General features: G+C 36.9%; 1 protein-coding gene across 1 annotated transcript in view; it reads right to left on the bottom strand.

The window, feature by feature from the left end:
• The window catches only part of IPO11 (importin 11), a 217,116-nt gene that overhangs the window by 12,922 nt on the left and 176,940 nt on the right, over positions 1 to 27,254 (bottom strand). Inside the window, exon 29 of the mRNA XM_036070953.2 lies at positions 20,360 to 20,444. Coding sequence (XP_035926846.1) covers positions 20,360 to 20,444 — 85 coding nt within the window. The remainder of the gene's footprint in view (positions 1 to 20,359; positions 20,445 to 27,254) is intronic.

Genomic DNA, 27,254 nt, shown 5'->3' on the forward strand with positions numbered 1-27,254 from the left:
CTCAAAACAAACAAAAACCCAACAACCATTATAACATGCATCTATAGCTGTTCAATTAAAAAAAAAAAAACAACTATGGGACTTCATCAAGATAAAAAGCTTCTGCACAGGGAAGGAAACAATCAACGAAACTAACAGGCTACCTGCAGAATGAGAGAAGATATGTGCAAATGACATATCTGATAAAGGGCTAGTATCCAAAATATATAAAGAACTTATCAAACTCAACACCCAAAAAACAAATAATCCAGTTAAGAAATGGGCAGAAGACATGAACAGACCTTTCTCCAAAGAAGACATCCAGATGGCTAACAGAAACATGAAAAGATGCTCAGCATCACTCATCATCAGGGAAATACAAATCAAAACCACAATGAGATACCACCTCACTCACATCTGTCAGAATGGCTAAAATTAACAACATAGGAAATAACAGATGTTGGCAAGGATACAGAGAAAGGGGAACCCTCTGACACTGTTGGTGGGAATGCAAGCCGGTACAGCCACTCTGGAAAACAGTATGGAGGTTCCTCAAGAAGTAAAAAATAGAATTACCCTACGACCCAGTAATTGCACTACTAGGTATTTACCTAAATGATGCAAACATAGTGATTCAAAGGGGAATGTGCACCCTGATGTTTACAGCACCATTTTCAACACCAAATTATGGAAAGAGCCCAAATGTCCATCAACTGATGAATGGATAAAGAAAATGTGGTGTGTGTGTGTGTGTGTGTGTGTGTGTGTGTGTGTGATGGAATATTACTCAGCCACCAAAAAGAATGAAATCTTGCCATTTGCAACAATATGGATGGAGCTAGAGTATATTATGCTAAGTGAAATAAGTCAATCAGACAAAGACAAATACCATATGATTTCACTCATATGTAGAATTTAAGAAAGAAAGCAGATGAACATAGGGGACGGGAAGGAAAAATAAAATGAGATGAAAATTGAGAGGGAGGCAAACCACGAGAGATGCTGAATTCTAGGAAACAAACTGAGGGTTGCTGGAGGGGAGGTGGGTGTGGGGTGGGCTAGATGGGGGATGGGTATTAAAGAGGGCACTTGTTGTGTTGAGCACTGGGTGTTATATGTTAAGTCATGAGTCACTAAATTCTACTCCTGAAACCAATATTACACTATATGTTAACTAACTAGAATTTAAATAAAAATTTGAAAAAAAAAAAAAAAAGTTTCACTGCCATGGACACCACAGGTGGCAGCCTCTCAGGGATGATGAAAGGTAAAGACAAATGGAGAAGCTTCACGGTTAATAATTCTAACGTTTGTAGAAATGTACAAGGAAACAAAGAAGAAAGCCTAGAGTACAGGAATGAGTCACATTATAAAATGGCCATTTTCTTAAAAAAAAAAAGAGTATTTATATAATTTATATGTAAAGTATGCTACGGAATTATGATTCAATAATCTACATGGGTAACTTCAGTTTGAAATAAGGAGAAGTAACAGCTATTGGTAAACAAAGCCTTCTACCCATGAAATGTGGATGTGACACAGTATTTCTGGAATTTGGGATTTATACAAAATTCATATTCAAATGATATCTGAAGCTTTATGGTCCATTGTCATTTATGCAGTCACAGCAGAAGAATAAGTAAATTTGTGGTAGAATGTGGCTGTACAACAATTTTTCCTAGAGCACAAATCTGACCAAGTCAGTCCTTTGGTGACAACGAAGTGCCACTGGCATATAATGTTAGTTTCAAGTGTACAACATAGTGATTTGACAACTCTACATCTTATGCTGTGCTCAACACGAGGAGCTACGGTCTGTCCCCATACAACACTAATTCAGTACCACTGAGGATTTTCCCTATGCTTACCTTTCACCCCCGTGGCTTTCATTCCATACCTGGAAGCCTGTATCTCCCACTCCCCTTCATCCATTTTGCCCATCCCCCCATCAGTTTGCTCTCTGTATTTATAGGTCTGTTTCTGCTTTGGGTTTATCATTTGTTTAGTTTTTGAGACTCCACAGATGAGTAAAATCATATGGTATTCATTTTTCTCAGTCTGACTTACTTCACTTAGCATTATACCCTCTAGGTCCATCCATGTTGTTGCAAATGTAAAGATCTCATTCCTTTTTGCAGCTGAGTTAATATTCCGCTTTATATACATATACCACATCTTCTTTATCCATTCCTCTATTGATGGACATTTGGGTTGTTTCCCTATCTTCTTTACTGTAAATAATGCTGCAGTAAAAACAGGGGTGCATATATCTTTCTGAATTAAAATTAATGTTTGCATTTTCTTTGGGTAAATACCCAGTAGTGGAACTAATGGATCATATGCTATTTCTAGTTTTAATTTTTTGAGGAACCTCCACGCTGTTTTTCCAGCGATTGCACCAATTTACATTCCCACTAAGAGTGCACAAAGGTTTCTTTTCCTACACATGCTCACCAACACTTACTTCTTGTCTTTTCATTCTAGCCATTCTGACAGGTGTGAGTGATACCTCATTGTGGTTTTGCTCTGATGACAACTTTCTGATGGCTCCCTATTCCTACCAAACAAAATCCAAATTTCTAGCTTTCTATAGCTGCCCTAACTACCACAAATTTATTATTTTACAATTCTATAGATTAGGAATCCAGAACAATCTCACTGGACTAAAGTCAAGGTGTGTCAGCAGGGCTGTCTTTTCTGAAGGCTCTAGGGGAGAACCTATTTTTCTGCCCTTTCCAAAAGCATCTGGAGGCTGTCCTCCTCTGTCTTCAAAGCAACAGCACGTTGAGTCTTTCTGACACTGCATCATTTTGACCCTCTCTGCCACCTCTCTCTTCAACTTTTTTTTTTTTCTTAAAGACCTTATTTACCTATCTGACATAGAGACAGCGAGGGAGGGAACACAAGCAGGGGCAGTGGGAAAGGGAGAAGCAGGCTTCCTGCGGAGCAGGGAGCCCGATGCGGGGCTCGATCCCAGGACCCCAGGATCACAACCTGAGCTGAAGGCAGACGCCCAACCGACCGAGCCACCCAGGCGCCCCCTCTCTCTTCCACTTTTAAGCACTCTCACGATCGCATCTGGCTCACCTAGATAATCCCCCCTTACACTCAATCACCTGATGAGCAACCTTAATTCCACTTCGCAATGTAACCAAACATATCCATAGGGGACATAACATATTCAGAGGATCCAGGGATTAGGACATGGACTTCTCTGGGGGATGAAAGGGATTATTCTTCCTACCACATTTATCATATGGTGCACCAGGCCCTATACAACCCGGATGTTATTTGGCACACAGCAGACAACTAAATAAATGTTTCTGAAGTGACATTCCTCCCACTACCCAATATTCATTGAAATGAAATAAATTATTACTTACTCTGAGTATTGTAGGATGTTTAGCAACATCCTTGGCTCCTACCCACTAAATTACAATAGTACTTCTCAGCCTTGTGACAATAAAAAATATCTTAGGCAATGCTCTAAGTGCCCTGGGGCTGGGGGAACAAAGTAACAGTCAGCTGAGAACCCCTATTAAACATGGACCTATTGTTTGCATTAGAAGTCAATGTAACTCCACTTAACTCACACAAGGACATAAAGTCATCTACACTATAACGGGTTAAGAAAGAAACTCATTAGTTCCTTCACTGTAGCTTCTTGCAGCTCAGAAAAAAAGTGGAGGGGAAGAAATTAATTCAGGTTTATGTTGAAAGAAAGTCATAACACTTGGATAGTTTCTGTAACAAAACCTTTCCCCTTTTGTACCTGTTTTATTTTAAAGTGCTTTATTTCAAGGGCACAGTTCCCAAAAAATCAGATGATTTATTAATATGATATTCACATACATTATCACACATGAGATATAAGATAAGTATAAAACTGTGAAAAGCACTATTAAAGTCTGTCACAGATCATTTCACCTTGCTTGGGTTCATATAAAAATGAATTAAAGTGGCTAGGATATAATGACATCCAAACCATTTAATAAGTAAATGCCTTAGTTTAATAAATCCCCTTTCAGCAGAAGTAATGTTTTATTTTTGAACATATCACTATATACAGAAGAATAAAACTATTTTAGGTGGTTTTAAATTAACGTAAAGGGACATGTTCTTTCTTATATTTCTTCTTCTGACCCTGAATCATGGTAGTACACCTTAGCTTTTGATATAAGCTATGTCTTTATCTCAGGCTGAGACCCTAAAGAAGCAATTACTTTCAATGCACTGTTTGAAAGAACCAACTGGAGTATTGTTAGATTGATCTACAAAATACCCTAGAAGGAAAATAAACCTGCAATTCTTACCATTAAAATAGCCAAAATCTTATACCTCTGACTTTCAAACAATACTATTTTTGGTGTTTTCCAATTAGCATTACTCCCATTTTCTTTATTTTTATTTTTTTTCAAGATTTTATTTATTTGAGAGAGAGAGAGAGAGAGCCAGCACAAGCAAGGGGAGCAGCAAGCAGAGGGAGAGGGACAAGCAGACTCCCTGCTGAGCAGAGAGCCCAGCCGACAAAGGGCTCTATCCCAGGACTCTGGGATCATGACCTGAGCCAAAGCCAGATGCTAAATCGACTGAGCCACCCAGGTGCCCAGCATTACTCCCATTTTCAATTGAGATTTTTAAACAATTCTTTAGTGTTCAGTTTATCTTAAAAAATTATATAATGGTAAATTTGCAAGTAAAATAACATCACAAACATCATCAATGAGTATTAAAATATACTGTTAGGCTACGGTGATTAAAATAGGCAGGTCAATAATGGACTCTAATGTGGAGTTCTGAAATACATCCGTGGCAAAGCTGGCGGTGCTGTATCTGATAAAAGCGAACACACTACTTCACTCCTTCAGCAAAAAAAAATTCCACTTGGATTAAAGGTTTAAATGAAATAGAGCTGTAAAAACAAGAGAAATTGGGGCATCTGGGTGGCTCAGTCATTAAGCGTCTGCCTTAGGCTCAGGTCATGGTCCCAGGGTCCTGGGATCGAGCCCCGCATTGGGCTCCCTGCTCGGAGGGAAGTCTGCTTCTCCCTCTCCCACTCCCCCTGCTTGTGCTCCTGCTCTCACTATGTCTCTGTCAAATAAATAAATAAAATCTTAAAAAAAAAAAAAAAAGAGGGCACCTGGGTGGCTCAGTTGGTTAAGCGACTGCCTTCGGCTCAGGTCATGATCCTGGAGTCCCTGGATCGAGTCCCGCATCGGGCTCCCTGCTCGGCAGGGAGCCTGCTTCTCCCTCTGACCCTCCCCCCCCTCATGTGCTCTCTCTCTCTCATTCTCTCTGTCTCAAATAAATAAATAAAATCTTTAAAAAAAAAAAAAAGAAAAGAGAAATTATGTTCTTGAGCGCAGGGCAGCCATTCTGTGCACACCATAAAGCCAGATGAAACCAAAGTGAGAAAACAGTCAAAACTAAGCAAACCACGGATGATGAAAGAGAGGAAAACCACCAGCTCAGAAAACTCAGAAACCTCTCCAAGAGCAGTGCAGATCTGGACTGATAGCGTCCCAGAAGCTAACAGTTTATCTTTCAGAAAAGGAGTCTGATGAAATGGGGGTGCAGGTGAGGAGACCCCCTGACAGCTGTAAGAGCATATCTGTGAAACGAAGCAGACAACAACTTGGAAGACTGTACTAGGACTCAAAACAGAAAAACTAACCTCAACTACGATATGCAAGACAAGCAATCTAAACCCACACTCTTTCAACACAGCTCGCTTAGATCCATGTGTTCCAAGATAAGACAACTGAGGAACTGGTCCAGTGGGACTGCTGGAAGGACTTGTGTTAAAATCAAGACCAGTGACTGTCTTTTTACAGATTCTGATGGTTTATAAATTCTGATCAATCAATCCCTGACAAAACCATTCTGTGACTAACTCTGGCACTCAAAATCTAATAAAAATCCCTCCATGATTTACCCACTGGGACATAACCCATGGTTCCACAAAGTATGCACTTTGCTTTACAATGAAAAGCTGATCAGTTTAATTTTGTTCCTGGTTTAAAAAACAAAAATCATAAAACAAACTGAATGAAACACGGATGAGGAAATAAGGGCTCATTTCTGTATCTATCAAGAGATTGTTCAGATTTCTGGTTACTGCCTAACGACCTATTCCTAACTAGGTGGCATAAAATAACAACTACTTTTTAATATTAATGAATTCTGTGGAGTAGAGTAAGGATGGATGGTCTCTGCTCCATGATCTGTGGGCTTCATCTGAGAAGACTTGAAGGCTAGAAGTGAGTGATGCCATCTTGGGGAATCATCTGCAGGGTCACTCCACTCATTCATGTGTCTACAGTGAATGCTAGATGTTGTCTGGGACCTCAGTTGGGGAAAATAAGGCCCACGTTCTCCTTGTAGACACTTGGTACCTGGATTCCAAGAACAAGTATACCTAGGGAACAAGGTGTAAGCTCTATCTTATGATTTGACTCAGAAGTCATAAAACATCATCAAGACTGAGCAGCTTCAAGGAAAGGAAATACAGACCCAACCTCTGAATGAAAAAGAGTGTCAAAGTCACATTGTAAGAACAGCATGTGAAATGGGAGGTGTATGGCCATTCTTGGAAAATACAATGTATTAGAGAACTCTTACTTTAAAGCAAAAGAAAACAACCAATAAAATTTCTAATAGAAAAACTGGGGGGTGGGGGGAGTAAGAACAAGTCATTCATCAAACAAAGGAATATAAATGCTCAGCCTTGCTCATAATTAGAGAAAGTACATTGAACAACAAGTTACTACTTTGTAACTATCATACTCTCCAGGGTAGGGAATAACTCACATATCACCACCAGTGGACACATAGATTTCAATTGTTAGCTGTTTTCCTTAAAGTGAGAGGCCTGCTTTTGAGAAAATGTATGTCAAGTACCCATCTGAATGTTTGTCAGCCATTCTTCCACGTTCAAATGATGTTACAGGAAAAAGACAGTTAATTCAGCTTCCAACTCTATTGCAAAAGTACTTTTCCTCAAGACAACCACTGTCACAGAGAATATCCCCATTGTGACACAGAGTGGCCATTTAATAAAATTGGTAATTTGTACTACTTCAAGGACATTCCTAAATGAAACTGGCTTTAAAAAACAACCAAAAAACCCTGCTGAGTATATGGTAGTAAAAAATATGACAACCACTAACAGAGTTTGCTGCCATTGCCTTTAATGATGCTCAAGTAACAACAGTTATACCCGCCTTTGGATATCCAAGATTGTTTTTGCACCACCAGTGCAAAAGTCCATATGATGAAAAGAAAAAATAATGTCTTAGTATGGTAAATAATATCATAAATCATAATATTGATTCATAGTATCAGTTATACAATAATAACACTCTTTTTTTTTTAAGATTTTATTTATTTAACTGACAGAGAGAGAGAGAGAGAGAGACAGCGTGAGGGGGAACACAAGTAGGGGGAGTGGGAGAGGGAGAAGCAGGCTTCCGGCTGAGCAGGGAGCCCGATGCGGGCCTCGATCCCAGGACCCCAGGATCATGACTTGAGCCGAAGGCAGTCGCTTAACCAACTGAGCCACCCAGGTGCCCTACAATAATAACACTCTTGAAAGAACCCCCCATTGTTTGTGAACTATACAAAGTGCTGCTCAAGATATGCACGCAATGGAGATCCATTCAATGGAATGTCATCAAATGCAGCTATTAAAAGAAACGATGCAAATCTAAATATATGCACATGGAACTATGCTCATATATCTACTATATTTAAATATAATCAATCAGCATAATACAATGTATAGTATTTCTTATTTATGAACTACAGGTTTTATATAATGTAAATGAAATCTTTGGAAAGAAATATCATGTTACTAAAGGCTACCTTGGGGAAGAAAAGGTATTTCCTATCATAAGTAATTTTGTGGGTTTTAAAAGAATATAGGTTACTTTTATAATTTAAAAAAAGTCTTCAAAATAGGAACTTGCTACAAAGAACAATTCTTTGAAAAGGCTCCTTAATTTCGCCTCCCTCAAAAGATAGGCTCCTTATGAAAGAAGCAGAAGGGAAAAGGAAGAATAAAAGAAAGAAACAGTCTGATGTTCACTGGAATGTTACTTAAGTTACTGAAAATACATTCTCCCAAATGAGGCCATATTCTTCACATATAAAGACAAAGACTTTATTTAACAGTAAGTCAACAGCCTAGTGCCAAAGTTTCCAAATGAACAGTGGCAAAGTTACTTAACTCTTCCTGATTAAGGTTCTTAGTAACAATTCAGGTAAATAAATTCAATTCAAGAATTAGTGAGGTTGCCTGCTTTCTAAAACTCAAGAACAATACTGAGGTCACCAAGCAATTAATCTCAAGTCTCAACTAAAAACAGAAACTCAGGAACCATCACTTTATTTAGTTTCAAGGGCATTTTCAATAGAATTTTCTTTTCTAGTATCTTTTGATTACAATTATGTGGCCTACTGTGAAAGATCTTAACCTCTGGATCTCAAAACTATTTTTTGATTAACATTTTAGCTTGATCACAGGAGGAACTGCTTTCTCAGGAGGATGCTTGGTTATCAATTTGTATCTTTATTACATCTCAGTTGGAATATTTCAATTCATTGTTTCCCATCCTCTTGGACTGTTTTAATGTCACTCGCAAAGTCTGCAGTTTGTAAGAGCTGAATTACCCATTAAAACAATGTATTTCTAAGATTTGGGTAAGTTTAACATTGATTTTGAGGGTCTCACTTATAAGGAAAGCTATGTTCAATCTGCAACTTTGAAATATTTACTGTTTATTTATACAGCCAGCCTAAGGTAAAGTTATGTGTCTTAGGACACTCCTTTTCACATTTCAGTATCACCTGGAAATGAAGATAAGGATCATTAACAACAGTATTAACAGTCAGGTGGTTGAACTTAGGGAATGTAGACTGGGAGCAAAGCATACATAAAAACAAGTAAATCCTCTCAGGAAACTGGCTTTGTAATAACCTAATGTTATTAAATGTTTTTAAAGAATATGTATACATTCCTGATGGGCATATATCAGAAGATACGTCCTATGGGTATACATAATCACTAGTGAAGGAAATACTAATTATAATGATCAATGCTTTGCACATGGTAAGCATACAAAAATGTATGTTGAATAAATACAAAAGACAAAGATGTTACTCTTGCCATTGTGTTGAGGTCAAGAGTAGCAGGTGCGTAACTGCAGCAGGCAGGATTATTTGGCACTTGACTAAGAGCAAACAGAACTGTTTTTAAGAGAATGGAGAAGTGTGAGAATTTGCACACAATTTTAATAAATTACATCTTCAGCTAACTAGACAACATACAAGCGACAGCAAATAAGTCACATGGATAAAAACGTGTGCATTTTTAATAGTACAACTGCTTTCTTTGCAAAATGAGAAGCAATAATTTGTAATCATAATTTTGCAAACTGTTATTTGATATTTAAGTTTAAGAATTAAGTTTTAAAGATTTATATGAGGCAGAGGAACAAAGACAAATTTTACCTCTTGGTAATGGCTTCATGAGATACCAACAAAAAACAGTCAAAATGAACAATTTGGATCTACTTGATTTTCTTAGCAGACAAGTTCTTGAGTAGGCTGGCTTTTCCCTCTTATCTATCTACAGACTTTAAAGATCACTATGTATCAAAGGCTAAAGAAAAAAAATGAGGGGTGCCTGTTAGTTAAGCAGCCAATTCGGGATTTCGGCTCACATCATAAACTCAGGGTCCCAGGATCGAGCCCATATCAGATGTCGCACTCAGCATGGAGTCTGCTTGAGATTCTCTCTCTCCCTTGCCCTCTGCCCTTCCCCTGGCTCATGTGCTCTCCCCCCACCCAAATAAACAAATCTTAAAAAAAAAAAAGAAAGAAATCATCTCAGCAATTTTAAAGGGAAAAAAGAATCAGATGGCAAGCGATAAAGTAACAAATGTGCATACTTCTACCCTGATGATTATAAAGCACTCATGCCTACTATTCTGTGGCTTCATTCAAGAAGTAGCATGAAACATACCCAGTACTATTATCAGATAAATTTGACAATATAATAGGTTTTCTGTGGTCATCTACAATACTGTTATGGATTATGCAAATACTCTGTAAACATTCTGCACTGTTGTTGAGTAAAAAAACCCAGAAAACAGAATGCTATTTTCCGTTATCACCAAAATAAAATTTGTCAACTTTACAAATTAAGTAGGGAGTAAATTAAAAAAAAAAAATTATTTTCGAGAGTAAAAATTTATTCTAAAACATTAATTCAGTAATGAAACAATTTAAAAAAACAGGTTTTTTTTTTCTTTCAGTATACAAGATGCTGCTCTGTTAGACTGCCTGCATTGTTTCTGATGACAAGTTTGTTATCATTCTTACATCTTTTCCTCTCGATGTAATGCATTCATTTTTTCCCCCCTGACTACTTTGAAGATGTTCTCTTCAACAGTGGATTTAAGTGGCAAGTTGATTATGATGTGGCTTGGGATAGTCTTGATTCTTGTGCTTGGGGTTCTCTGAGCTTCTTAGACCTGTGAGCTCATAGTTGACATTAAATTTGGAAAAAATCTGGCCATTATTTCTTCAAATATTTCTTTTGTTCTCCATTTTTGTCCTGTGGGGACTTGAAGTACTTGTACATTAGGCTGCTTGAAGATGTCCTACATGGCTTACCCCTCCACCTGTCTTTTTTTGTTTCACTTTGGAGAGTTTCTACTTCTAGGTCTTCAAAATTCACTAATCTTTTGTTCCCCAATACTTAATCTACATTAACCCCACCAGATATTATAGATTTTAATTCCTACAGGTTCATTTCAGTCTTGTTAAAGTATCTTCAACATCTCTATTTAACATGCTCGATCTTTCCTCTAGCTTCTTAACAGAGGGAACACAGTTATAAAAACTGTTTTAATGCTCTTTTCTACCATTCCCAGCATATGTATCTATTCTTGGGTAGTTAAAATTGATTGATAGCCCTCCCCCCAACTATGGATATTTTCCAGCTTCTTTGTAATGCCTGTAGGTTTTTAATGGATGCCAGGCATTATAAATTTTGCCCTGTTAGATACTGGAAATTTTTGTATGACTCAATAGTCTTGAGTTTTGTTCTAGGACATGGTTACATTGCTTAGAAACAGTTTGATCTTTTCAGATTTTGCTTTTACCTTTGTTTGGCAGGATCAGAGCAATACCTAATATGAGGATAATTTTGTACCACCACTGACATAGACTTCTGAATCCTCTACCTAATACCCTATCATTTCTGAGGTTTCCACTCTGACAACAGGATCTATTCCTGGGTCTGTCAGCTCAGAGTATTGCTTCCCTACGATCCCTCCTGGAGGCCATGGGTAACTTCCACACTTGTGTGTGCTGATCAGTACTCAGCTGAAGACTCACAAGGGACCCTCCAGAGATCTGGCAAGTTCTAAGGGGGCTGCTTCCTAGTCTCTGGTAACCTGAGCCTCTGTGGCATCCTCAGACTTCCAGCTCCATCTCCTCAAATCAAAGAGACCACTGGGCTCCCTGTGCCACTCCCTGGAAAGTCTCTCCAGGCAGTAAACTCTGACAATGGGAGGACTCATTGGGTTTGTTTTCTGTTTCTCAGAGATCATTATTTTTCATATTCTGATTTCTAGTATCTTAAAAAATAACGTTCCATGTATTTTGTCTTATTTATCACTTATTTTACTATTTGAAGGATAATTTCAAAGCCTATTATCTCCCTCTTTGCAAGAAACAACTCCAATTTAACAAATTTACAATCTCAAAAAGCAAAGGAAATTACATCTCTTGTCTAAAGCATCCATGATGTGGGGAAAGGCTTCTCTCCTTAATCTCCCCTTCACACCTCATCTCTAGCTCTCTGTCATTCCCCCACACATTCAGTTCACAACAGCATCGTTCCTGACACATAACTCAATGAGTGCTTGCTGAATGGGTACTTTCGTTTAATGGTTCAAGAAACTAGGTAAAATGTGAATTGACCTAAGAGTCAGCCTCTTACTTTTAGGGCCCTGAGAGAAAACTGGAAAGGCATCTTTGGAAACACTGGTTTGTTAAGAACACATACTCTTGCTATGGAAACCATGAATGATATTCATGAATAATTCTCAAGTGAACTGGGGGCGGGGAAGGCAACAAGAATAACCCCAAGGTTCTCTTACCTTTGGGCATGAGCTCATGGTCTCCCTGGGCCCCGGGGCCCAATTTTACTATTTCTCTCGGCAGCCTACATTTCATTTGGCTGGCAGCATGGAAACAGTATGTATAACCAACTGGCTAGACTTAAAAACAGTTTGGTACAAAGTGCTTCAGTGGTTGCTCACTACTCAAGACAGATAAAGCCTCTGGGCCAAGTTAAGCCAAGTGGAGGAAAATTAGTCAGGATGGGGAGACAGTACACACCTGTGTGTGAAAAAAATCAAAAGATCTACATCTAAATCCTAAAGGAGAAAGTATTAGAAGAGTCAAGAGATTCTTTTTTTAATTAATCTTTTATTAGTCCCTAAAGAAATCTTATAAAAGGTATATATAACTCCTTCTTTTCCAAAATGTACATTCTCACCCAAATCTGCATACAACCTCACTGGTGTTTCTAAAACTCCCCCAGAAGTCAATCCACAGGCTGAATGTTAGGTAATGAATTTCTGCCTAAATAAATACAATAATGATCCTAAAATTTACTTCCTCCTCCAGCTTCTGAATTAATGTTCTGAAACTAAGGTCCCTGGATGCTCCCAAACCCAAATGCACACTTGACATTTTCCCAAGTCTTTATTTATACATTGTTATTAGTAGAACTTTATTTTTAGGCATTGATACTCAAATACACCGAAACATTTTTTTCTGAGAACAAGCATGATATAAATTATAGTGTCTTTAAAATCTCTCGTTTCGATGTATCACATAATTTTTGGTAGACTTACTAACACTAATTACTTACACCAAATAATACTAAATACTGCCATTCCCTCAAAATATTGCTTAGAGATTACAAAATAAATTTTTACAAGAAAGATGTCCTCTAGGGTGCATTGTCAAAGCAATAAAAAGCTTGAAGACTAAAATCCACATGAGCAACTTCACTGAATAATCAGGTTAATGGTTAATAGTTTTCTGGAGTGTTACTTTTATTTTATATAAAGACCACCAATATGATGGACCACAAGACACAGTATACACAGTTCCTGCCAGGATTAATTAGCTACAAAGTCAATTAGGAAAACTGTGTCTGTGTAGTGCTATTACTACTTTCCCACTGGTGCTAGTAAGCTTCAAGATAAGGAAAGAGGTAGTATGGATTTGAATTTGTTTTGAGAATGAAAAGAGGAGAGAACTCTGTAATTTTAAGGCAGAGGGAAATAGATCCAATGACACTATACTCATCAATGTAAATATAGGTATCCAAGGACCCAAAGAAAACAGGGGTATATTTTAGATTGAATCTTTTCAACTGAAAGGTAAAACAGAAAAAAAAAGTTCAGTTGTTTGCTTGTATATACTATTTGCTAACTGATTTTCTTAAGGCGCCTTAACTATTACAAATTAAGGAGAATGCCATAGTTAAAGAAATATTAATATGTAATACAAGAAATGTTTATTCAACAAAGCTTTACTGAAATATACAAAGATATACACACATACATATACAAAGATAAGTGAGACATGGTTCCTAATTTCAAGGAGATCACAGATATGAGTTGCTAGGTTACATAAAGGTGGTATGGGCAGTTGAGATGTATAGAGAAGATGCTACGTAAGTCCAGGAGAGGCAAGGATTATTTCTGTAACTAGGCATGGGTGGGAAGGGTGATCAGTGAGTGGAGAGGGTGCATGTGAGGAAAACAGTAAATAAGTAGGCTGAGTGAAGAGAAGGAGGATGAAGGGGCTACTCTTCATGTAAGGACTCATCTGAGAGTGCTGTGACAGAGGCAAGAAAACGTATAATATGTATGGAGACAAGTCATCTGGTTTAGGAAACGGAGCGGGGAAAAGGAGGACAGGGCTCAAAAGGATGGGTGGAGTCATGGTGGAGAAGTCTATAAAAGACTATCAGGGAGCTTAATTCCTATTGTAGTGGCTCTACAACTCTAGTTGGACACCAAAATAACATGTGAAGCTTTTCTGAGAAATATGTAAACCTGATTTCCAGGTCCACAAATTTAGTAGATCTAACATGGGGTGGCAAAAGCTATGTCTTGGCCAAAGATAAGAGCAGCAGAAAAACAAGAAAATCTAGGTTAAAGGATGGGAAAGTTTGTGAAAATATGTTTGTATAAAGACTATGAAAAAAATAATTATAGGACTTCAGATAAAGGTACAAAACAGAATTTCCAGGACACATGGAATGGTTAGTAAGGAAGGAGAAGAGGTTGTGACAGAGGTCAGAATTCAGGACTGCAGATGAGGATCAGTTCTAAATTAGGATGAACTCACGATGTAGCAAGAAAGTAGAGGGGAAAAATGTAAAGGAACTGGGTACAGTGAGAAAAAGCAACAAGAAAGCTCTCTAAAGTCGTAACTAGTATGACAATGCATGCAAGCTGAATAAGAAAGAGTATTTTCAACAATTAAGATATTTACCTTGATTACTGAATGCAATAGGGCAAGGATTCTCAAAAGGCAGTTCAGAAACTACCAATAAGATGATGGATTAATCTCATAATATTATCTGAAAAATAAAAATGCCTTTTGTGCATGAATTTCAAGATTGGTGTTAGTTAACTAAGAAAAACACAGTACCTTATTAGTGACAGCCAAATACAATTCTATTAGCTCTGTTGAGTTTTTCTAGAGGCAAATGAGGGCAGGTGAAACAATCACCCAACTGGTTCTCAGTGATCAAAATCATGCTGGGAGAGTTTACAACTTCCCAACCCACCACTATCAAAAGGTGCCCTGCTAACATTACATTTTGACTGAACATTTATAAAGCAACATTACAGAGTATTTTCTTTTTTTTTTTTTTTAAGATTTTATTTATTTATTTGACAGAGAGAGAGAGACAGCGAGAGCAGGAACACAAGCAGGGGAAGTGGGAGAGGGAGAAGCAGACTTCCCGCCAAGCAGGGAGCCCGATGCGGGGCTCGATCCCAGGACCCTGGGATCATGACCTGAGCCGAAGGCAGCCACTTAACTGACTGAGCCACCCAGGCGCCCCCAGAGTATTTTCAAGTGATAACAAGTCAACTTTCCCTCTGACGATGTACTCTAAGTTCTACTAAGTAAAAGTCTAAGGAAAGCTGATGAACTTAATGGTTAGGCAAATAAAAGTTCTCAGAAAGAGTTGATGACAATAGGAGCTGGGGAGAAGGAAACGGGAGGGAGGCAGAGGTGAAGGCTGATGCCGTCTACCTACTCTCAAAAAGGGGAAAAAACTGTTAGCTACCTATAGGCTCTGATTTTCAGACAACTGCATTCCCACACTGCCCTGGTCTTGTCCCTCTCTGATCCAGTTCTGTATTTGGGCAACAGGTGCACAAGAGACAACACTCACTAGAAGGCAATATGCAAGCCATGCTCAGGATCTATTGTTGAGACTTAGGATCTGGTCATATATTTATCAAATAAAACGCAACCCAACCTAAAAGACAATTAATCTGCTTAGATGTGCTACAGCCAAAGCAGAAGACTATGATGCCAGGTTTGCTCATGTCATTCAACCTACAAATACTTGGTTCCACCCAAAATTTAGCTCAGTTAGGCTGTAGATTCTGTTTGACCTATATATGGTACAAGTTAAAATTTAAAAGTCTTGCTAGTCATATAAATATTTGAGCCTATCAAAAGCTTAAGACCTGATTACAAACCAGTAGAAATTCACCTGCAGAGCTCACTCAGCAAACAGCAGCTTAAAAGTAAAGTACAACATGTTAAAATGATATTTTCATTGGTTTGTAATATCGCATAAATGTTTTCAATTCTAATCTACCTCTTGAGATAATGGAAAAATAATAGTTCATATTCTTGAGCTAGATATAAGATAGCTCTAAATTTTTCTGCTAAAATACATTAAGATATATTCCTATACGTGTACATAAAAGATGAAAATCAAAATCATTCCAAGTACAAATGATCTTGAAAACTGTTAAAACAGTTCCCAAAATGATATTTCTCTTGAAAAACTAATCAAATAGAAGGCTTGCAAAGATCTATAAAGCTAAAAAAAAAAGGAGAGAGAGAGATAGAAAACAGTTATTGTCAGTGAAGTGAAGGCTACATTCTTTAACTGATTTATTAAAACACAGTAAAAATATATTTCTAGCAACACTATATACAAAACTGCCACGTTTCATGAACATGCTTCGAATTTAGAAAACTACTGTGATGTTTATTACTTAATCTAAATCTTCATAAATTTAACATTGTTATTATACATAAATCATTTCTTCGGACTGTAAGCTCCATTCACTGCCATATCCTCAATTTCAAGAATACTGTATCATGCAGTGAGCATTCAATAAGTACACAAAAAACTTAAAATAATACTTAAATATAGTATATACTCAATGTTACTCAAAAAATAATTAGCATCTTTGTGAATTATTATTCATGTTCTCCCTGAAATTGATCTCTCTCAACAGGTATTCCTCAAGGTCATTTCTCTAGCTCTTGTTTATAGTTTATTCAATAACTGCAAACTAACTGCAAACTACATTTAACTGCAAAAGTAAAGCAAATGTACAAATTAATAAACTACCTCTTTCCTAGCCATGCTTATCATGAGAACATGACAAACTATACTTAATCTACAGATCTAATTCCAATTCCCGTGACTTGTGGTAGCTGAGCTGTGTTTTAAGCTGGTATATTTTACCCTCAAACGTGTAGTTCCCATACATCGTGCAGTTTCAGCAAAATGGTATGTGGATTTCTCAAAACATTTTAGAAAAGCTACAGAAATTTTAGAAATTAAAATCATAAAGAATGCATCAGGCTAGGAGTCAAGAAAGCTCAGTTCTAATTTCAGTCTTTCCCAGAATCTTAACTCTTGAGTAAGAGGCAACTTCTCTGTGACTTGGTTTCTTCATCAATATCTGACCATAAAACTGTTACAGGGGTAAGTAAGATGACACTCTAAAAAAAATTCTTTAAAAAAAGGATAATATTATATAGATAAGGTATTACTATTACTTCAAAGTAATGTAAAATGATGATGTTTGGATAGACCGTTATTTTTGCTAATGCTCTACCAGCACAGGAAAATGAGAAGTTAGTGTAGCTTTGTTTTGTTTTTAAAGATTTATTTATTTATTTTAGAGAGAGCATGCGCACACAAGTGGGAAAGGGGGAACAGAGGGAGAGGGAGAAAGAATCTCAAGCAGACTCCATGTCGAATGCGGAGCCCAACACGGGGCTTGATCCCATGACCCCCAAATCACAACCTGAGCCAAAAACCAAGTCTAATGCTTAAAAGAGTGAGTCACCCAGGTGCCCCAAAGTTAGTGTAGTTTTAATAATGTTCAAGCTTATCAACTAAAGCATCTAGTAAGTATATATGAAATTAGATTATGATGTACAGAAGCAGATCACCAAAATATTTCTGGGGCTTAAACTGAGAAATATTTAACATGAAAGTATGATCAGAAATACCTCACTAACACAGCTTTACTAACTATATCAAATGTTTCATTAATAATGCTTTCTTAACCAGTACCATCAAGTTGCCAGAAAGCATTAATATGCTCAAAAGCTTAAATTTGGAAAAGTACAACTTATAAATGCCTCGTAAGTCACACGTCACAAGACAGAAATTACAAGCAACTTAAAATGTTAATGTATTAGCTTAATTCTTTATGGAAGATGTCACAAAATTATCGTTCTACTCCTGGAGCATACTGGATAGTGAGAGACCTTAGGAATGAAATGAAATGCCTGAGCTGCACTGGACCTTCCATTAGTTCCCCCCAAACAGGTAGTTTAGACAGGAGCTGGATGAAAAAGGGCAAGATCAGAAGTCTGGACAGGTGAAAAGCTTTCCTGAATGGAAATGTCATCCTTATTTAAAACAAACTATGAGAATGCTCATAAGTACATGCAACATCACCTGGCACATTCGATGTAATGTTAATCATCCACTTTTCTGAATTACAATCACTGCTGCTATCCTCTGCAAAGCAGCTACTGAAATGCAGACACCACATTTTAGGGACAACTTGAAGACAACAACGGCAGTAAGTAAATCAAACTTTTAATTATGTAATTGCGGAACCAAGCAGTTATACTTTTTCTTCCTTGTAAGTAAACATTTTCACTTTAAAATGAAAAACCTTTGACACTAGATTGGTTTTTCTTTTAAATAATAGTTAATAATCATCTACCAGCAAACATTTTTTCCCTTTGAAATTACAACCAGGACAAACCTAGATAGTTCTCAAAAAATTTCTAATGTTAAAGACATACAGTATAAGAATGATGATATAATTACTGAAAAAAAAAATACATTATTTATACTGGTAACCCTGAAGATACAGTGAAACTAATATTGTTACTGAAAAGTTACAGAAAAATTATCATGGTATTCATAATTAGACCTATTCAAGGCTAAGATAAATAATCCCAGCATTAACCATAAATGCTGAGGTATCATCGGCATTAGACTAATGCTCTAAGTCTAAGGCACTGGAAATCTTAGTAGAGATGACAATATAAATCTATATCAAAAAGCCACTGTGACGACTAATTTCAAATTTCAACCCCTGGAGGGGGCGCTTGGGTGGCTCAGTCATTAAGCGTCTGCCTTCGGCTCAGGTTGTGATCCCAGAGCCCTGGGATTGAGCCCCTGCTCGATGGGAAGCCTAGCTTCTCCCTCTCCCACTCCCCCTACTTGTGTTCCCTCTCTTGCTGTCTCCGTCAAATAAATAAATAAAATCTTAAAAAAAAAAAAAAAATCAACCCCTGGAAAAAATAACGGTTGTTCTGTAAAATAATACTGCCTATGATTAGAACAATAATGATAAAATAACCAGCTCTCGAACAATACTTAAAATCACAAAACTGAAACAAGAAACTTTGTTATTTCTGAAACTATGCTCTTACACTGTTCCTTAAGGTAATATTTCACTTACCTTCAAAATCCAGTTAGGATTAAAATTAGTATTATATGATGTTACTGAGGATTCTCTATAGGATGAAAAATAAATTTGAGTAGATGAATTTGCTAAGGGTCAATCTAGCTAACTAAATGACGTGAATAAAGTGCGTACAAAAGCTGAGGAATGAATAGAAGCAGAATACCTATTACTCACTTACAAGTTTAGAATCTTACGAAGGAAGATGTCATAGTTTCCCTAACACCAATTATATATTAAATGCCTTAAAAAGTGGAGATGAGGAAGGAGAAGACAAACTGTTAGGCTATACTGAAAGGCTATCATCACTCCAGCGAAAATGCCAAGTAAAATGGATTCAACTCTAACACAGTTTAAAAGAAGGCTGTTATACGCAACTAATGAATCATTGAACACTACATCAAAAACTAATGATGTACTATATGTTGGCTAACTGAACATTAAAAAAAAAAAGTTAAAAAAAAATTTTTAATTTAAAAAATTAAAAAAAAAATAAAAGAAGGCTGTCTGAGCAGCACAGTGTCAGCTCCACCCTGAGGACAACTGAAGCCCCCTGTGGGTTCATGTGGCGTAATTCAAGGAGAGAATGTCGTGAGCAGACTGAAATAAGGATCACCAGTAATTACTAGGTGTTCAGCATATCCCATGACCAGCTTATATACTGATTTATTTACTTTTGAGGGATATTACTGTTGTTCTCAAGTGCAAATGAGGAAAGAAGGCACAACGCAATTAGTAATGATGAGGCCAGGAGACCAGAATGGATTCCTTGAGGAAATGGGAAAAAGGTGACTTATGTGGCTATTTTATATTCATGTGTCAAAGTAAATACTTAAAAGTTCAAGATTATAAATAATTTTAAAGGCGGGATATTTTAGAGGTTTCTGATTTTTTGTTCCTATTTAGCAGTTAAAGGAATTTTTGTAAAGGCCTATGATTAGCTCAGAAAAAATTCGTTGTGAAAATTCATGAAGTAACAGGGAATGAAGCAATTTCAGTAAATCTCCTCAAAACTAAAGAGTAAGCATTACAACTTAAATGAGTTTTGAGGGTCACATGTTTTCTGTAAGTGAAAGACTAAACCCTTTGCTCTGCTAAGACAAGAAAAGCTATTTCAGATTAAGATTTTAACTCTACTTCCTGTACTAGGATTACTAGGAACATAATTTATCTGTCTTAGGAGTACACTCCAAACTTCAAAGCTCAGCTTACATTAATTCTACAACAGGGATGGATAGAGAGATGGATACATGGATGAACTGTAAATGGTTCTCCCAAATTTTAAAAGCTACTTTTTAACTTACCATCTTTTTTCTCTTATCCTGTTCTGTGGGTGGTTCTTCATCCTCTGTAACTTTTGGTTCTTCAAGATGAGACATTAACATACAGCTACAAAAAAAAAAAAAAAGTTTTTAAGTAAATAAAAAACATCTGTAACGTGCTGAAACAAAGCCTGTAAATCACTGAGAATATTAATGCTTCTATGTACCAAAATGTGAGGAATAGCTAGATAAATTAGATTTATAATTTTAAGATTTAATTACAAAGATGTACCTCACTTTTTAGAAAAAGGGCCATATCAAAATATTTTAGAACATATTACTTGAGAATTGAAGGCAGCAAGTTACAAGGAATTTATGTATACGTGATTTTTAAGCCATATATCACTTGACAAAGCAAGGTGTACCGTTTACATTTTTCTAAAAAAATGATATTTACAGACACTTAAGATTAACCCTTCTTTTACCACCAATCTTCATATGTCTGTAGATTATTATACGTTTCATAACAATAGCAATAATTTAAATAATAACCTCATTAAAACAACATTAATTATGCAATAATCTACTCTGTGCTCCAAATGACATTACTATGCTATGAGGAACTTGTCCCTGAGAGCACATGTACCTGTAGGACAGTTATAAATCATTTTATTTTGATTATCTGCACCACTGCTCTTCACCATTAACAGAGATAACAGAAATATAGTTTCCTATTTAGTCAATAGTTTCTCTCTTCCAGGGAGAGAAGAAATAAATATTGTCTAGTGAATCCAGTTGATGGAATAAACCTCACTGCTTCCTAATTTAGAACAGCAGAATTCAGTAATTTATCAGAGTCAAAGGTTCCTAACCAATAAACTGTGGCAAAGAAAGCTTGGTTTCTCTTATGTTTTGTAGCAAGTACAGAGGAAACATAACTCCTGACTCAGCTGTGTAAATAACTTTTAATTCAAGGTTAAAGACAAGTGCTGACACCAGAAACTTGATCAGGCTCACTCCTGCAGGGGATATGAGCGTCCCTTTCCCCCTATTCTCCAGCATTAAAAAAATCAACTTTTCGAAACAACTACTTCTGACCCAGTCAGTGCATACTGGTGCATTCAATCAGAAACAGCAAGAGCTTAATTCCTAACCCACTGCATGGTCTTAACCTCTTGACACTGCAATGCTTTCATCCACCATGATATAATACGATACAGCAGAACTAGTTGGCCAAGGGACTCTGGCACTAAGTGAGAAATTATATTATTATTTAGTAATAATATTACTAAAAAGTAACGTTATTTAGTAAAATGAAATGTCTAGAAAACAATCTAAATCCCACTTTATATTTTAGAACTGAATAATAAGGAGTTCCTTCATACTCGCTATTTTATGCCTGCTGCAGATTTGAATTCTAACTGCAGTGAATTTGGATCTCCAGGAAAGTATGCTTTATGTTGCATGAAATTCCTTCACCACATTCCTAAATCTGTTAACTTATTTGAATTGTAAAAACTCTCTTTCTCCTCTCCCTAAATTAAATGATTTATCACATATATAATGGAGTATATTCTGCATATAAATATACATTTACACATGTAATTTTTTTCCAGAGACCAAAATTATTGAGAGGGCAGAATATTTTTCCTCTGCAATTCTGCAAACTGCATTCATTTGGGTCTCTGGAAGGTGTAAATTGAGAGAAAAAAAATGAATTTGAAAAACCTAAAGATGAAATTCTCTCCTGCAGGTAGGTTTCCAATTAAAAGTCAAATCTTATTTTTTTGACAAACATTAAAGATAGGGAATCATGTTTTACATAAAAGGCATGGTGGGAATTAATAGATTTCTAATAAGCTAAAATATATATGCAATGAATGTAATAAGAATAATAATAAAATAGTCTAAACTAGTGACAACTAATATGTGAACCTAGGCAGCCAGACCCTCTCACATGCTACACCCACTCACTAAATAGATCCAGGCACTCTAGCCACTTAAAAATTAGAATCTTTCCCAACAAGAAACTCTAACCAATGAAACACAACCAATAGTGTTAGCATGCAACATGAAACCCTTTAAATTATTTCTAATTTAAAAGGTACATGCAATAAAACCTTTCATTTAATCTAAACAAACTCACTTCGGAATGTCACAATAAAACTAGAACTGACAGCATTATTCAACTGTCTCTGCAATGGACACTTTGGTTGGTTGTGTAACCATCCTCCTTCCAGAAGTACCCCAAATGTGTCCAGCACCCTCCTTTCCCATGCCTCTATGTGCGTCCATGTCCCCGTCAGCTTCAATGAAAGCTGACCCCAGCCCTAGTGACAGCAGCTCCTAGTGACAGGCACCATGGCAATCTTACTCCGCTAACCATGACTGCTTTCTACAGGACTACGTTTAAGAAATTCTAGCCGCTTATACATGAAACTGCTGGCTGAATCCTTTCTTTGTACTTCCCAAACTTTGGCAAGGGGTTTGTCAATTTCACTTCCCAATTTGCCTAAAAACAAAATATTACTGCAGGGAAGAAAGGAAAACCACTCTAACCGAAGACAAGTAGAAGGCAAATCTCAAGCCTCACTAATCTATTTTCCTGGCTTAATGAATTAACTGTACTAACCAAAATACAAACATATAAAGAAATCAATGCAGAAGAATGAAACTGGACCACTATCTTACACCTTACACAAAAATTAACTCCAAATGGATTAAAGACTTGAATGTAAGACCTGAAACCATCAAACCCCTAGAAGAAAACTTAAGTGGTAAGCTCCTGACATCAGTCTTTGGGTGATGATTCTTTTGATTTGACGCCAAAGCAAAGGCAACAAAAGTAAAAATACACATGTGGAACTCTACATCAAACTAAAGACAAAATTCAGAGAGAGAACAGAACAGTGGTTGCCAGAGTTGGGAGAGTGGTGGGGGGTGGACAAAATGGGTAAAAGGGGTCAATGATGCAAACTTCCAGGTATAAAATAAGTCATGGAGATATAATATATAGCACAGTAACTATAGTTAATAACACTCTATTGTATATTTGAAAGATGCTTAGAGAATTAACCTTAAAAATCCTCATTACAAGAAAAAAAAATTTATTAACTATGTACGGTGATGGATGTTAACTAGACTTACTGTGTTGACCATTTCACAATAAACACAAATACTGAATCATTATGTTGTACACCTAAAACTAATATAATATTACATGTCAATTATACTTCAATTTAAAAAAAGAAAAAAAAAATCCAGATTCTTAAACTCTGAAAATAGAACTCTTCTTTCTTCTAAATGGATTCATTTTACATACCATTCTTAAGAAATACCAGTATCAATATCAGTAACAGTCAACTGTTAACTACCCATTTATCTTGGAAGAGAAACTTTTCTACTACAAAAAAAAAAAAAGGTTCATCTTAAGATAAAAACCCACCTCCATTTTTCCCCCACATAAAATGTTACATTTAATTTTTAAAAGCCTATGAGAATACAGTTATGAAGACATATTAAAGCATAAAAATAGACATAGGTTGTTAGGTGTAAGCACCAGTATCTTAAAAATTTATGTATGTCATGTCCCCCAAACTATAAACACTTGTAACTCTCTAGCCACACCCACCTGTCATCATTTCCTGCCAATCCTTCCTCCACAATCTATCTCAAACTCCTATCAGCACTAGTAGAACAGCGACCTGAAGGGCTTCTCCATTTCCCAGGCAGTACATTCTCAATTTTTAAAGGACATGTGAATCATCTAGGGTTCCTGTTTACAAGGCAGGTTCTACTGCCATAGCCCCAAAGATTCTGATATAATGGGTCTGGACTGGGGAAGGGAAATATGCATTTTTAACAAGCATCCCAGGTGGTTTCAACGGTCTAAGACCACTCAGTGTGAGCCTTTCCACCCCTCCCTGTCGTCCTCCACAATGCACTCAAGTGACTCTCCTGACATATAAACCTGTTCTTCGTACTTCCACACTTTGAAACTGCCACATGAACCTCCACTGACTATACAAGCTAGTCCAAATTCCTTTTCAAGCTACTTTACTAGTTGGCTCTAATCCACTACATACTCTCATAAGTTATTTGCAGTTTCCCCAAAACCCTCCTTCTTCTGTAGCTGGCATTGCTCCACTGGTCCCCATTTCCCCTTCTAGGTAGTGAACTCCTTCAGGACAGAGCCTCAGCTGCTTCCTCATACAGCACAATGTATGGCATAAACAAGTCTGAATAAAGAGATGAGCTGTCAACCAGGCCTCATTACTGTGGTTAAATGTAACACCCGGACTGGACCACAGAATGCCCAGATAACTGGTTAATATTATTCTGGGTGTTTCTAGAGGAGATTGACATGTGAATTTGTACAGTGAGTACCACCGATTGCCCTCCCCGATGTGCGTGAGTCTCAATCAGCTGAAGGCCTGAATAGAACAAAAGGTCTAATTAAAAGAGAATTCACTCTCTGCCTTTTAGTTGGAACATTAGTCTTCTCTGGCTCTGTGACTCAGACTAAAACTTAACACCACTGGCTCTCCTACTTTTAGGCCTTTGGACTTTGGACTTGGACTAAAACTATACTCTGGTTTGCCAACTGGAGATCTTAGGACTTCTCAGCCTCCATAACTGCATGAGTCAACTTTTTATAAATAAATCTATTTACATTTATGTTATTATAAATATATAACATAAATATAAGTATCTCTCTCTCTCTGGCATGCTCTCTCCCTTTATACACATACATATAAAAAAAACTTCTATTGGCTCTGTCTATATGGAAAACCCTAATATATTACTTATAGAGGTAAAAAAAAAAAAACCAGGGTTTTCTTCCTTTGCTCTAATTTATTCTATACTGGGAATACAATAGGAATTCAATAGAACTAAAAATATTAACTTTCTTTGAATAAACTGTTCCAATAAACAGGAAGGGGAAGCTGGAGGATAAGTTAGCTACATAAGTAAATATTTTATGTTTCTCGAGTGCCCTTTTCTGAAAGTCTATTTATACCTTACAGTCTGATGGACTATAATTTTTAGAACTCCACATAGTTTACAAAAAAAAAAAAAAGAACTCCATGCAGTTCAAAGAATTACAGAGTAGGAAGATTATCACAGATCCAGTCTAACCTCTCGTAGAAAACCTAGAAAAGTTAGGAAAATAGTTTCTCCACTGTGTTTCCATATGCCAAATACCACCCCAGGGTAAAAAGCAGTGACCAAACAATTCTGGGGAAGAAAACAGTGGTTTTACATCCCAGCTACCCAGGCACCAAGTCTAGGCCTTTGTAGTATGGATCCCAATAATGGTCTCCTAGTCAGTCTGCTTTCCTTATGCCCAACATTTTCCTCTTCCAAACCAAAACTTTCTCCCTGGCTGAGCTTGGCATCACGAGTCAAAACACCATGGTTCTAGTCTTGACTCTCTACTCATCTGCTGTGTCACTGCACTTTTCCGAGCCTCTGTATCCTAAAATTGAAAATAATGAAACTACACTATTTCTAAACTTTATTTCTAACAACTTCCTGACTCTCATCCCTTCCTCTTAGACCATGCTATATTTATGTCCATTTCCTATATCCTAAGTCCTATCCCTTCCTGAAGACTCTAACACACAGTGCCTCTTTTTTCCTCTATTGGAGCACAAGTTAAAATTCTACTGTTTTGTGTGCTTTGTTCAAAACATACGTAATTGCCTTTACTCATTACTAGTGTTTTCATTATGCTATTAGACATATCCTTCCCCTAAATTATATACTCTAAAGAGGATGAGGAACATTTGATTATATCCTAAATATTTCACAAACAGTTGTAAACTTTGTCACATATTATGCATAAATACACAGTATTTATAGTCACATGCCATAAACCCTATGTTAACTTTATAAAAACCTGGAAAAAACTGCCTACACGCACGCATGGTTTCTTATTTTGGTTGTAATCAGAGAAGTGTGAAGTTTCTTGTTTTGTTTTTTTTTAAGATTTTATTTGTCAGAGAGAGAGAGAGAGAGAGAGAGAACACACACAAGCAGGGGGAGTGGGAGAGGGAGAAGCAGGCTTCCCGCTGAGCAAGGAGCCCAAAGCAGGACTCGATCCCAGGATCCTGGGATCATGACCTGAGCCAAAGGCAGACGCTTAACCAACTGAGCCACCCAGGTATCCCAGAAGTGTGAAGTTTCTACCTCATCTGAACTCCTATATTCTTGAAGGCAAACTTATATGCCGGACACAACATGTCTACATATGTTTAATAAGATGCAACAATATAAATTTGCTTTCCATGTTTTCAACAAAATAGGATTCAAATGGCAATCTTTCCCATTTCCTACAGATTCTTTTTTTTTTTTTAAGATTTTATTTATTTATTTGACAGAGCGAGACACGGCGAGAGAGGGAACACAAGCAGGGGGAGTGGGAGAGGGAGAAGCAGGCTTCCCGCGGAGCAGGGAGCCCGATGCGGGGCTCGATCCCAGGACCCCGGGATCATGACCTGAGCCGAAGGCAAATGCTTAACGACTGAGCCACCCAGGCGCCCCATTCTACAGATTCTTTTTAAAGAACAAAGAAAACAGGCTCAGTATACTATTGATGTAAAGTCAAGCGGCCTCAAATCTCATTAAGTCTTGCTTATCGTAATTTAACACATGACCTTTATTAACAATAATAAGAGAAAAGGTACAGCAATTCTACTACCTATAAAAGGATGCAATGAAATGAAATTTCAAATTAATAGTTCTAGAAGTATGACATGATTTTAACTATTCTCACAAAAAATGTCATTTTAACCGTTCTCTTTTAAAACTGGTCAAGTACCAAGTGACTCTAATATGTAAAGGTGCCAGGGATGCTTCTATCAGGCAAATACAAATACAGGATGTTTACCAATCCTCTTTTCCCCATAACTTGCCTAATGGGCAGGGGAACTTT

Source organism: Halichoerus grypus, chromosome 2 (genome assembly GCF_964656455.1).
Source record: "Halichoerus grypus chromosome 2, mHalGry1.hap1.1, whole genome shotgun sequence".
NCBI classification, from domain to species: Eukaryota; Metazoa; Chordata; class Mammalia; order Carnivora; family Phocidae; genus Halichoerus; species Halichoerus grypus.